The 13,281-nt window shown below is 35.3% G+C and overlaps 2 protein-coding genes and 1 long non-coding RNA gene across 4 annotated transcripts in view; 2 read left to right on the forward strand and 1 right to left on the reverse strand.

Moving 5' to 3' along the window:
- On the forward strand, positions 1-929 carry LOC129911266 (cytoplasmic dynein 1 intermediate chain-like). The gene is made up of 3 exons (XM_055988996.1): positions 1-82; positions 141-301; positions 363-929. The coding sequence occupies exons 1-3, from the start codon at positions 16-18 to the stop codon at positions 462-464; spliced, it is 330 nt and encodes a 109-aa protein (XP_055844971.1). The 5' UTR covers positions 1-15; the 3' UTR covers positions 465-929.
- A 7-nt stretch (positions 930-936) lies between these two features.
- Positions 937-3,385, reverse strand: LOC129911267 (uncharacterized). 2 transcript variants are annotated; one of them, XR_008771623.1, is made up of 5 exons: positions 3,371-3,385; positions 2,046-2,187; positions 1,895-1,965; positions 1,291-1,843; positions 937-1,206 (listed from the first exon to the last, which is right to left on the reverse strand). It is a non-coding gene; the product is annotated as an uncharacterized LOC129911267 (long non-coding RNA). The 2 variants fall into 2 exon arrangements; XR_008771622.1 differs by lacking the exon at positions 3,371-3,385 and having other exon boundaries at positions 939-1,206; positions 2,046-2,303.
- Positions 3,386-4,096: 711 nt separating this feature from the next.
- Positions 4,097-13,281, forward strand: part of LOC129911895 (fasciculation and elongation protein zeta-2) — a 90,019-nt gene continuing 80,834 nt past the window's right edge. Inside the window, exons 1-2 of the mRNA XM_055989898.1 lie at positions 4,097-4,325; positions 4,421-4,573. The gene's annotated coding sequence lies outside the window, so the exon portion shown is untranslated. The remainder of the gene's footprint in view (positions 4,326-4,420; positions 4,574-13,281) is intronic.

Here is a 13,281-nt window from a genome sequence, read left to right on the forward strand (position 1 = left end):
ATTGCTATCAGTTGCATGTCCTTTCCATCGAATGAGATTAACAATCTGGTTATGGGTAGTGAAGATGGCAATGTTTATTATGGTAAAAGTTTGTTGTGATTTTTCATTTGCTTATAAATAAATTGTTGTTTCTACTCAAGCTTATCGACATGGAATACGTTCGGGTGTGTCTGAAGTCTATGAGAAACATTTGGGTCCAGTGACGGGAATATCAACTCATCCAAATCAATCTACAACAGATTTTGGTGATTTGTTTCTTACATCGTCCATTGATTGGACAATAAAGTTATGGAGTCTTAAGGTGAAATTTAATATCTACTATAACGACCAATATGTATTACATTTTTTGTATTTACTTGTAGGACACTAAACCATTATATTCATTTAAAGAAAATTCAAATTATGTTATGGTCTCCAATTCATCCCGCCTTGTTCGCTTCTGTCGACGGCAGTGGTCGCCTTGATTTATGGAATACCGAAGTGCCCTCGGCATCGGTGATTGTTTTTTTTTTTGTTTTGTGTATGTATGATAATGAAAATTAGTAAAAGAGTATTTACTGAGTAGGTACCTACTTATGAAAAAAAAAAAAAACATGAAACAAAAATGTTAAATAAATATATAGGTAAATTTTGTCAAAAGCTGAGTAATTCTTTCTTTGAGTATGTTTTTTATTTCTAAAAACTAATACAAAGTTATGTGTTGAATTTTTTATGGAAACATTTTGTAAGTCTGATGTAAAAGTGCAGTTCCGAGATTATGCAGTGAGGCGCGCACAAATTTGTTCATTTAATTTTCATATCGGATTGGAAACTTGTCAGATAAATCTTAATGAGAAAAAGCAAAACGGATTACGTTTTAATTTTGCAATTTGCAATTTAATAATAAAATAACTTATTTCTAAGATACATTTAAAATTTTGATGGCACAAAGGGGGTCTAATGTTAAATAATAATGACAAAGTTATAAAATATAAACAAATATAATACATGGATAAACTTAGTTTAAAAAGTCTGCCGTACTCGAGTTGTTCAGACCCGGATGTCCAGTTGTAGGGTTGGTTAAGTTGGGTTGGGAATCCATGTGTTTTGCCTTAATTCCTCCCTCTGCATAACTGTTTAGGAGGGGAAAGCAATTGCGAAGAAGATTCATGCAGATTTTCTCGGGAGCTCGATGGGGGCTTTAGACCCATTTGTAGAAGACATGTCCTACAGAAACAAAACGACATCAATGCAGGCAGAGTACATAAGGAATATATCGAACCAAAAAAGGAGAATCAATAAAAATATTACCTGCAACCAATTGGGGAGCTAAATGATGCTCTGAAACAATTACCACTTTCAACATGCCATTTGTTTCCACACTTCACTTATCATGCACATGTCGTCCAAGTTTGAACGCAGTGAAGCGATCTCTTATGAAATGGTTTTTCATCAACGGGAGCTGAAGGATTTTTGGGTGTTGAATGAGCTGCATAATGCAATGTTAGGATTGTCTTGCTTGTTGCTGTCTGCTGTTTGGGATGAAAAGTGTTTCCTGGGGGAATATGTGTCGGGAGGTATGTTTGTATTTGCTTTTCTTCGCAGCGCACGCATACATGACGTGTATCATTTTAAAAATGTAAGAGACTGTTTTTGTGGTGGGCATTCTAACGATGCAATTTATTAACAACAAGAGCTTTGTTATCATTTATTCATGTTGATCGTCTAAGAATAGACGTTTTCGCAAACGAGCGCGCATTCCAAGAGCATTTGACATTACATTTTGGCTGTGAGGGTTGAAGGTACCGACACGATTAAGACCCAAGCGCATAGTACACAGAATTCTTCTTTTGTGAAATAATTCCTAGAAAAAAAGATTAATACGCTAGTTCATTGTAAGAATAAATTGATTTACTTTCCATCTCCTTTTCAGGTTTTTTTCTTTAATTTTGGGGAAGATATCGCACTCTTGCAAACACGTGAATCCTAAAATTATTAAATTAAAAAAAAAACCAAAGTTTATCGTACAATTTTCATCTTTTTCCAAAAAATATGCTTATACTTACATTGATTTGTGTTGTTTGTTATTCCTAATTGAATTCAATTTTAAATATTAAATTTTTTTTTGTCATATATCTGTCAACTGCAGCTGTCGTTTATTGGAATCTGACATTTAATAAGTGTAATGTACCTTGGCAGTACTGTTTTCTATCGAGAGAAAGTAAAATCTGGATAATTATCTGGATTTTTCAAAAATCTATACAGATAAAGTTTTTGTTGTAATTAACACGTAAATTGTTTTCATTTCAAAAATCTCGATGTCGTTTTTTTGCACAAAATCTATATAGATAAACAAAAAAACACAGCTACTATCTGTGAATACAAACTACAAAAGTGAACTGATATATATATTTTTTTTAATAATATGGATTTTATTTTTATAAGCTATAATTTTATTTCGTTTATGTTATAAATAATTAATAATATAATAAAATATTAATTTTTTTAACATGATGTTTTTTTATATGTAGAATTCTTCAATTTGACGTAAATTTGGATACAGTTTGAATTTTTTTTTTTTTATTTTGATTAAAATAATTGAACTAAAATGAACTAGTTCTGAACTAGTTCAGTAGCGCAAATTGAACTAAAAAGAGCGCTCACTCAAGTGAACTAAAGTGCCCAACTCTATTGCGTATATCTCGAGATATTAACATTTCAATGCAACCATGTCAAACAAATTTTTGATTATTTTTTTCTATGAGAGTTTTTTTCAAACCTCGTTTTCTCCGCTTTTTTTTTTTTTGTTAATATTTTCAGATATTTTTGTATGAACACAACAATTAAATTACCTTGGCACTACTGTTTTTATCGAGAGAAAGTAAAATCTGGATAAATAGGTGTGTTTTTTTGTTTATCTATATAGATTTTGTGCAAAAAAACGACATCGAGATTTTTGAAATCAAAACAATTTACGTGTTAAAAACAACAAAAACTTTATCTGTATAGATTTTTGAAAAATCCAGATAATTATCCAGATTTTACTTTCTCTCGATAAAAACAGTAGTGCCAAAGTACTTTATTTGTTGTGTTCATACAAAAATATCTGAAAATATTAACAAAAAAAAAAAGCGGAGAAAACGAGGTTTGAAAAAAACTCTCATAGAAAAAAATAATCAAAAATTTGTTTGACATGGTTGCATTGAAATGTTAATATCTCGAGATATACGCAATGCACTTTTCAGATAAAAGTCTTAAATGGATCCTTATAAGATAGTTGAACAGATATGTATAAAAAATTACCAAAGTTTTTTCGAAAAATTAGAAATAAAAATAAAAAAGTTTTCACATTTGATTTTTAAAAAATCGAAAAAAAATTCAATATGGCTACCTTCAAACGCTTATAACACAAGAACGACGCAACTAATGTTAATGGTCATGGTCTTAAAATGTAGCTAAGAATATACAGATAATTTTTGGTTTTTTGTGAAAAAACAATTTTTTTGAATCCAACATGGATGCCATGGCCATATGAAAATTTTTGTTTGCATCCAACATGGATGTAATGGCCTTCCCACCTCGGAGTTAAAATAAAAAAAAAACAAAAGCAACATTTTTTACAGACAGCTGCCAAAGTATATGTACAGTGGTGCCAAATATTTGCATGGATTTCAAAAATCTCGATGTCGTTTTTTTGCACAAAATCTATATAGATCTTAGAGGATATAATATATGGAGTGCTTGTTCCTATACCTAATACATTGTAACGCCATATGCATGGATAGGGGTCGCTGCCTTTGTTTTTCAGTGCGAGTCCGGTTCCGCAGCTGTAAATAAACACGCTTGTTGATGACAGCCATCAAATGAAAATAAAATGGAGGCATGCACTCATCGAAAAACTTAAAGAAACTAGAGCCCTCTATAAAAGCTCACGGAACTAACAGCACAAGCACTCCATATATTATATCCTCTAAGATATAGATAAACAAAAAAACACACCTATTATTTGTCCGCGCAAAATTAAGTGGAGACTTTTTCTTTACCGCGGCTCCAAATATTTAAATTTTGCACGGGAACTGGAAAAATATTCAAGGCAAAATGTGTCCCGAAAAAAAATTTGTATGAGAAATAAAATTTTTCCCGATCTGCGTACATATTCTTTAGTAGTAGCTAGTTCTTTTCTAGTTCAACACAATCAAAAACGTTACGTAAGCGACAAAAAGAATAAGTGAATAAGTGCATTTCCTTACTAATCCCAACGTGCTGGATGCATTCATTCTACAAAAGGCTTAGAATGCACTCCATGAAATGTCAAAACAAAGAATAACTCAAAAAGAAAAAAAGAAGTAGGTATCTGCGAATTTACTGTTTTAAAATTTAAATTCAAAATTGTATTTGATCGCAGTTCAATTTATATTTCCATATTTAAATTAAATTTTAGCAAAGAAAAAATGATCGTGTGACTTCCAAATTATAAAAAAACTTGAAGATTATTTAATAAAGATTGAATGAAACAAAAAATAACTCGGAAAAATGGAAGAATTAAAGGAAATGGATAAGATACAATCTGGTGGAAAAGAAAAGAAAAATTGACGTGAGTTTGTACAAAAATTTGAATGTTTTGGGGTTTAAAATTGAAAAAAAAATTTCAAAAATTTCTTTATTACCGCCTGTATACAATGGTGTAGGTGTGGCTGTAGCTTGTAGTGCAAGTTGAAGAATTCTCAACTTTTTGCTCAGCTGCCGCCAACTTTCGTTGTTGTTTCCCTTAGCAAAATTTTAACAGTACTACTAGCTACAGCCACAGCTACACCATTGTATTCAGCCAGTAATAAGTCGACATAAGCTACTCTATCTTATTGCCACAGATATTTGCGTTTCAATTAATGTTTTATATTATTTTGTGTTGCATTTAGTGGATCTATCTAAACACCGCTCGGTTTAATTTAATAGTTGAGTTTCCTTATCATAAAATTTGACCTGACTATTTAATTGGTTATTGGTAGGGTGAAATATGGATAATTAACCCTCTGTCGGCACACGGGTGCGAATTTGGCAGGACAAAAATAAAAGAATTACGATTTTTCAAAAAAGTGGTCACAAAAAAGTCTCTTTATAAGGGTGAAAATATTTTTTTCGGAGTTGTGAAAACAATAAGGGTATTCACGTAACGAAATAATTTTCTACTTTGTAGAAAAATAGAAAATTCCGCAAAAGGTTTAAATTAGAGATGCCGCGAACATTGGTTTGGCCGAATACCGAATATTCGGCCACGCTCTTCGGCCGAATACCGAATATTCGGCCGCCTAATATTCGGCCAAGGACACTCAGAAAAAAAAAATTGGTAATATCAAAAATTGTAGGTATACTTTGTATAAGAAAATATGTGGATTAAAAAATTCCCTACAACATCGTATTGTAACGATGAATAACTGAACTATTTTTAAGATAAATGTCTGAACACACTACCTACTACTGCAAAGGTAGACATCTGAAATCGGGGAAACCGACGAAGTTACGAATACCAGAGTTACGGGCGACAGAGTTACGAGCGTCAAAGTTACGCGAAACCGAAGTTACGAAAAACTAGAGTTACGAATTCTAAAGTTATGTTTAGCTATGACATGCGATTTTTGGGTTGGCAACAATTGCGAGGAACGATATATGGAATTATGGAAATACAAAAAAGAGATTAACATTTTTCTCATTGGTCAGAACTAAATGAGTAAAGCGAAAATGGGTGTTATTTAATCTTGTAAAATTTTGATTGGATAAGTATGGATATACATATATGGTTTTGTTTTTGTGAGAAGATCCCAAAAACGTTGAAATAGAAAAAAAAAAAACATAAGTACACTTATGTAAGTTTGGGGAACATAATTGAATTTAACTTCTTATTTGTCCAACTATTATTGCAAATACGTATTTTTTTTTTCTATTAATTAATATAATTATTCATAGCGTATTTTGTAATACCCACTTTGTTATTATTTATATTAAAATAATAACCACACCACCCCTTTTTTTTACAGACGTTATTTTGGTGTGGTGAACTGTTGTTGCAATTGTTGCCAACCCAAAAATCACTTGTCATAGTTTAACATAACTTTAGAATTTGTAACTTTAGTTTTTCGTAGCTTCGGTTTAGCGTAACTTTGACGGCCGTAACTCTGTCGAACGTAACTCTGTTATTCGTAACTCCGTTACCATTTCCTGAAATCGAATTATATATGAAGACTGTTCGCCAAGATTGAACGGCGGACCCATACCATGGTATAAGAAGACAAGGTATGATCATTAGAGTCGCCATTTTACAAAATGGAGTAACAAGTTTTTGACGTTTAGTTTGGCAAAGTCAAAAGCAACAACAATTTCCAAGACAAATTTGTTTACAATAATGGCGTTTTAAATTGGGCAAAACTGACAGTTCTGATTCTGAAAAAAAGAGAATTTCTCTTCTGGTTTTAAAAACAGAATCAGAAGCAGAATCACTCACACATTCATAGATTTAAATGTCAGCAGTACAAAATGTTTGCAGCACAAATACAAATGAAATTTGGCGCGAATACACATATATGTATTGTTGCGAGGCAAGAGGAGCGGAGGAGGTGTAGGTAGGTCGGTAAGGTACGAAATAGGATGAGGTAGGAAATAAGAAAAGGAAGTGCTTGGAAAGGAAAGGAAGGAATGCTAAGTTCCGGAGGACGTGGCCTGCTTGCGATGCACGGCATAAGCTCGCCGGATGGGGGGGATCTTGCCCCCGAAACTTAACCTCACCTGCAAACAAAAACATAAATCAGGCCGAGAACCAAAAATCGAAAAAAACCGTTTTTGAAAGATGTGACAGCAGACGGACTATCATCATCTCAAGGGCACTGCAGATGTTGGTGCAGTGTGGCCTATTCCCTCCCAACCATGGAAATCCGCGGCCATGTTTGGATTCCCCCAATATGGTGGATGATCGGTTTCAGATCATATCATCTTCACTGAAACTCCGCTACCGGGGCACCCCTGGAAAATGTCTTCAAATACATCCTGGTCTCACTAATGCGAAACCGAATCAAAACCACTAATAATATTACTTTTTTCGACCTTTGGCGTCATTTAAGTTTATTTGGACATTATTGGATGCGAATTATCAAAAATGAAAACAAAATCAACAAAAAAAATCAAAATAAAATAATTAACAAAAATTAACATCGAAAGTAAACTAAATAGAAACAAAAAAAACAAACAACGTGACGAAAATCTTTCCTATGAGTCAGGAACTTACAAAAAAATCACTAGTTTACCCTTTGTGGTATTTAAGCTTAATAAGTTACACGGCCCTGGATTCCCTACCCCTATAGAGCTCTGTAAAGGTAATTCTCACCCAGGCACACAAAAACATTCTTACCGCGTTGACCCTATAGGAACACGATTTATAATCACTCACATAATTAAAGTTAGGAAATTAAAAAAAAATAAATGAATAATAAATAGTAAATAAAATTAAACTTTGACGCCGTAATAATACATAATCAACTAATAAATATAGGACGACACAAACACATATTTTTCTTCTTATGAAAGCTTTATCTTTTATTTTATATGTTTTTTTTTTTCTTCTTTTTGTAACTTATTTATCTTCTTCCTTCTCTTTCTATTGATAGGTACACTTTTTTGTCTTAATGTCTAGGACTCACTGACTTTAAATGGTTGGAGGTCCTAAGACTCCTTTGGCATGATGCTGGTGGCGGAGCACCCAGTTTTGTGGTGGAGACTCTATGGAGACTTCAGTCCTCTTAGGGGGACAATTTCGTATCACCGAGTCCAGTTGCCTTACGATCGGTAACAGCCTTTTATCTGGAGCTCAGGAGATCAATAGCCGAACAAACAAGAAAAACGGGATCAACAAATAAGTGGGATCCAAAAACAAATCATGTGGCGGCCCTGCACTGGAATGCTTTATCATGGGCCGCCGTGAATTCACCTAAATTTTACTACGTGTTATCTACTTTTAATAAAAAAAACTTTCTAATAATTTAACTCACCACTCTGAACATTATTTTTTTTTAAATTAACGACAATAAAACGACACTTTATTTGAAGACGACGGAAGTTTAAAAAAAAAGGAACTTTCTTCTGTTCTAAAAATGGAAAAAAAAACTTATTAACACATCAATCAAAAACTAATTTTAATTTCAAGCATACCGAATAAGTATCATAATAATTTAATCTTTTTTTTCTTATACTTTTTTTTTTTGAATTGAATTGAATTGAATTTCTTTATTGAGTCTTTTAGGTTACAGTTGCTGTCTTAGTCTAAAAATAACAATTCTTTACTACTTTACTTAAGTTAAACTGGCGGCTATAATGTATTGCCTGCTCTTTCAGTTGCTTTGTAATGAAAATGAATACAATGTTTGCCTCATGGCGGTCAGTAAAATGTTTTTCTTTTTTTTTTCTACTCTTGCTCATGACAGAGAGTTTTGTTTACGTTAACTGTGTGACGTTTTGTCACCCTCTTATAAACTAGGATACATATATACAATAAAAAAACTACAGATACCTTACAAACTAACCCTACGATAGAATGCCTTGAACATTTGTTAGGTTTGTGAGATACGAATATACATAGTATGTACGGAATACAAATATACATTTTCTTTTTTTTTTTTGTTAGAGCGAGAGCTCAGTCAGATTCTTGTGAATACATTGTATGTTAGGTTAACATTTTCGTTTATAAGAGCGAGTACGCCCTTAGATTCATTATTTATTTGTTTTTTTTTTTTTTTTTTTCCCTTTTTAGTGAATATTATTAACATGGAGGAAAAAGGCATTTATCGGGGAACACATTTATACTTCGATTGTTGTGTACGAGACGAGATAAACATAGATACACAGAGGGTGTTACAAAAGAAAAAAAAAGAAACTTCATTAATGAAGATAATGAATGACAGATAACATTGATTATTACAATTATTTGTTTTATAAAATATTTTTACTTTTGATTTGTTGTTCATTTAATTGTCTTTTACATTGGTGATTTTGTAATTATTTATTTTATAATAATACCTGTTATATATTGTTTGATAAATACTTGAATTGTATTTTATTTCAATTAGAAGATAACTAAATGATACTTATTCTAGTATTTTTAAGTAAGTACTGTCGGCCAATCTTTAGAGAATTTTGGTAACTTATTTTTAATAATTTTATAGGTAGAAAAGGGGTTCCCCCAACGTACACTGTAGTGAATCGCGGGACGCAAGTGGCGAATGGATAATTATCCGCGATTTTGATTTGGGATGGCCCTGTTATAGAACTCTAAAGGTTCTAACACTGGAGCGTCAAGATCCACTGAGAGTATTCCGAGTGGTGACAGATAACCAACGCCGTCCCAAGAGGACCCAGTCTGGGATGCTAAGGAATGTATTATTAAGTCGTTTTCGGATTGTTCAAAGTTTGAAATTGTTTTTTTCATGAGAAGCGAGACGTATCTCATCAGCGGGACAGTATTTGTGTCGCTGTAAATAAAGTTATTTGAGAATCTTTTGGTCCGGGTCTCAAAGTTTTTACCAGCACAGAGCCTAAGAAGTTTTCTTTCAAGGATTTCCATATTTTGGGCTACCGAGGGAGAGATGGTAAACCATATTGGAAACCCGTATGTCATTACTGGTCTAACTAATGTTTTATAAAACAGTAGTTTGGATTTTTTGTTTAAGGCTCTGTGCCTGAAAAAGGGCATCAGCATGTTAGAGACTTTTCTGGTCTTTTCAATGGTGAGTTTAGCATGATAATTAAATTTAAATAGATTGTTGAAGTTGATTCCTAAATATTTCAACTTGTTTTGAACTTGGATTGGGCAACCGTTGACGTTTAGTGTGAGATGTTTGCTTTCCCTTACTACTCCAATTGGACCTTTACCACTCGCGTTTCTGATGCAAATCAGTTCTGATTTTGGGACATTCAGCTTGATACCCCAGGTGTTGTAATAGTCGTTTATGACCCCGATGTGTTTTTCGAGGTGGTGTAGAGCTACTAGTGGATATTCGTGGTTGGAGTACGCGATGGTGTCGTCGGCGTAAAGGAGACCGGTTGAGACCAAATTATTTTCTGACCATGTATGGGGGAAGTCGTGCACAAAGATGTTGTATAGGTGTGGGCCCAATATTGACCCTTGCGGGACGCCACTGTCGCAGCTTCGGGGGTTCGACTTTGTCCCTTGAATTTGTACGAAGAAAGTTCTATTAGATAGAAAGCTGTGCAGAATATTGTAGATGTAACTAGGAAGATTAATTGATACGAGTTTAGAGATAAGCCCCACCCTCCATACGCTATCGAAGGCTTTTTCAACATCGAGAGAGCAGGCGACTGTGCATCTTTTTTCTCTCAGATTTAAGATGATATCGTTTTGAAATTTGGTTAGCGCATGGAGGGTGGAGTGTCCTCTGCGGAACCCGAATTGGAAGTCGGGTATCGGGTCTATGGGGTTGTCTAGCGGGCAATTCATTTTGTTCAGGATTATTCTTTCGAGTATTTTCCCGGTGTTGGAAAGTAGGGAAATCGGTCTATAATTGTTAATGTCAAAATTGTTTTGTTTTTTAACTATAGGCAGGATCCTAGCTGTTTTCCAGAGGCTGGGGAAGTAGGCATTGTTAATGCAATTATTGTATAGAATTGTTAGGAAGTTAACCGCTTGATTTGAAATTTTTTTCAGAAAGTAATTAGAAATGTTGTCCGGCCCGGACGATTTTTTTGGTCTTAGAAGCTTAAGCAGGTTCTTCACAGAATCAGGGTCAGTAAAAATATGGGGTGCAATAGGGTTCAGTGCAGAGTTTTCGGAATTGAATAGGAAAATGTGTTCCGGTGTGTTTAGAGCCACTGAGTTAGCGGACTCTTGGGCTCTTTGCGTGGTGTTTATGTTGAATAGCGGCACTCTTTCTTTGTACACGTCTGTAAAGTGTTTTTCGAAAGATTCAACGATTTTTGCTTCGCTGGTGAAGGTCTCATTATTAACGACCACTTTATTGCAATGAAATTTTTTCTTTTTGCCCAAGATCCCGAACGCCTCTTTAAAGGCCCATGGGCCAGGCTTAATTTTGGAAAGTCTGTCACTTAGTTCCTTGTTTAACCAGATGTTTACTTTTTGCTTAATAATGTTGTTTAATAAGGCGATCTGGGATGATAACTCTCTATATGCTGGACTGATTCTGTTAAGGGATCTGTGGAATATATTTTTTAAACGCCTTTGCCACTGGTGTTTGACTTTATAGAGGTTTTCGATTTCAGGGGGTAAGTTCTTGTACTTGTTGAATGAGATGGAAGAGCTTGTGGAGTTTCTTTCTAGGGTGGTAATGAGTGTTTGATTAAAATGTGATATGTATTTATCAATGTCGGTATTGGGTAGGCAGGAGGTCGCTGGGGGAAAAAGTTGAAGGAGGTTGCTATCTAATTGGTTTCTGAAGGACTGCCAGTTGGTATTTTTAAATGATCTGAGTGAGTGCTCCTCACGCAGGCAGATGTTTGCTTCTCCAATACTTATGCACAGAAGTAGGGGGCAGTGCTCTGTAAAGGTGGGAAGGGTTTTCAATGAGAAGTTTTTATTGAAGTGGTTAATTAGATGACTGGATATGAGAAAGTGGTCCAAAAAAGATGGTCCTCTGGGAAAGGTGGGTGTATCCGATGTGAAGTTGGCTAGGGATGGATTGAAGTTTTGTAACCATGATTCAAGCGTCTTACCGTTTAGGTTATGGGTGTGGTCCCCCCAATTGGTACTCCTAGCATTGAGGTCACCACCTATAATTGAACCATCAAATCTGTTGGAGAGGGCTTCAATAGCGTTGAGTTCTGAGGTAAATTGTGCAGGGGGGGTGTTCGAGGGGAAGTATACCGACCCTAGTAGAAGTGTTTTGGGTGAATTATCAATTATCAGTTTGATGGTGACGAAAAGCGAAGGAAAATTTGTTGAGTGATAGTCCACCAGCTCGTATTCAATGTTATTTTTGATGAGCAGGGCTACCCCCTGGTGGTTGTCATTTCTTAAAGTGTGATAGTTTTGTATTTGTATTCTGTGTCTATTCGAGAAATGAGTTTCTTGAATAAACGCAAAAGAACAATTGCTAGCTTGGAGAATTTTTTGAAGTTCTATTCTCCGCGCTTGTGAAACTAAGGACGTAATGTTGAATTGTAGAATTTTTAACCACATCATTTGGAGCAGAAAAGGAGTTGGTTGACCAGGTCGAGGTACGCTATTCTTTTTTCCGCGAGGGAGCTGAAATTGTTTAGGTTAGACATGAACTTTTCAATATTCGAAATAAGTGTGTTCATGCCAATGCCAAAAAGGTCATTTGACAGTGACATGAATTGATCAATAGTGGATTGTCCTGTTTTTTTATTGGAGTAGTTCGGGAACATGGGTTCCACTCGGGGGGTGTTATTTTGGGTTGCTTTGAAATGGCTGGCATAAGAAATACCCGGTGCCACAGGGGCACCCCTGGAGATCGCGAGGGAGAGGCCTCTTGCGTCAGCTTTTTTAGCACTTGCTTCTTGCAGAAGGCGTTTTCTTCTGGAGTCATATTTTTTGTAGGACTCGCATCCTCTAAAGTTAGCTGGGTGGTCTGAGCCGCAGTTGACGCAAGTGGCCTTGCTCTCCCCCTTGTTCTCCACAGTGCAGGCGCCGGGCTGGTGGTTATTGGTGCATTTTACGCACCTGTATTGGTTTGCACAATTCTTTGCGAGATGGCCGAACTGTTGGCAGCGCCTGCACTGTAGGGCGCCCGTGTTTCCCTTTGGCTTCTCCCAGTGAACCCTGGTATTAAACAAATATTTGATTTTGAGGAGTTCCCCCATGCTGGTGCCTGGTGTTAACCGGACCAAAAAGAGATTATAGTTTATTTTCTTTTGCCTAGACCGAAGTGTTTCAAATATAGAAACCTTTTCCGCGAAAGGGACTCTCATTTTGAGCTCGTCCAAGATCTCGGATTCCAAATAATCTGAGGTGAGGCCCCTTAGGACCACGTTGGTGGTTCTGTCTTCCTTCAAAGTGAAGGAGTGTGCTTGGGCACTCTCTGTCTTTCTCATTAGATCCATAAGCTCCCTATGGACTTTTGCGTTATCGACGTACAGCCTACTGCTGTTCCCGCGATTCACTATCCTATACGCGAAGTTTACCGACTTTTCTCGGAAATCAAATAATAATTTTCTAGTGTCTACATTTTTCATTATAATTGGCGGACAGTACTTACTTGTAAGTGGTATATCGCTAGGGATGCTTTCCTTTCCTAAGGTGTTGATTGGAGTATTGTTGGTACCGTCTTT

Source organism: Episyrphus balteatus, chromosome 2 (assembly GCF_945859705.1).
Source record: "Episyrphus balteatus chromosome 2, idEpiBalt1.1, whole genome shotgun sequence".
Lineage (NCBI taxonomy): Eukaryota > Metazoa > Arthropoda > Insecta > Diptera > Syrphidae > Episyrphus > Episyrphus balteatus.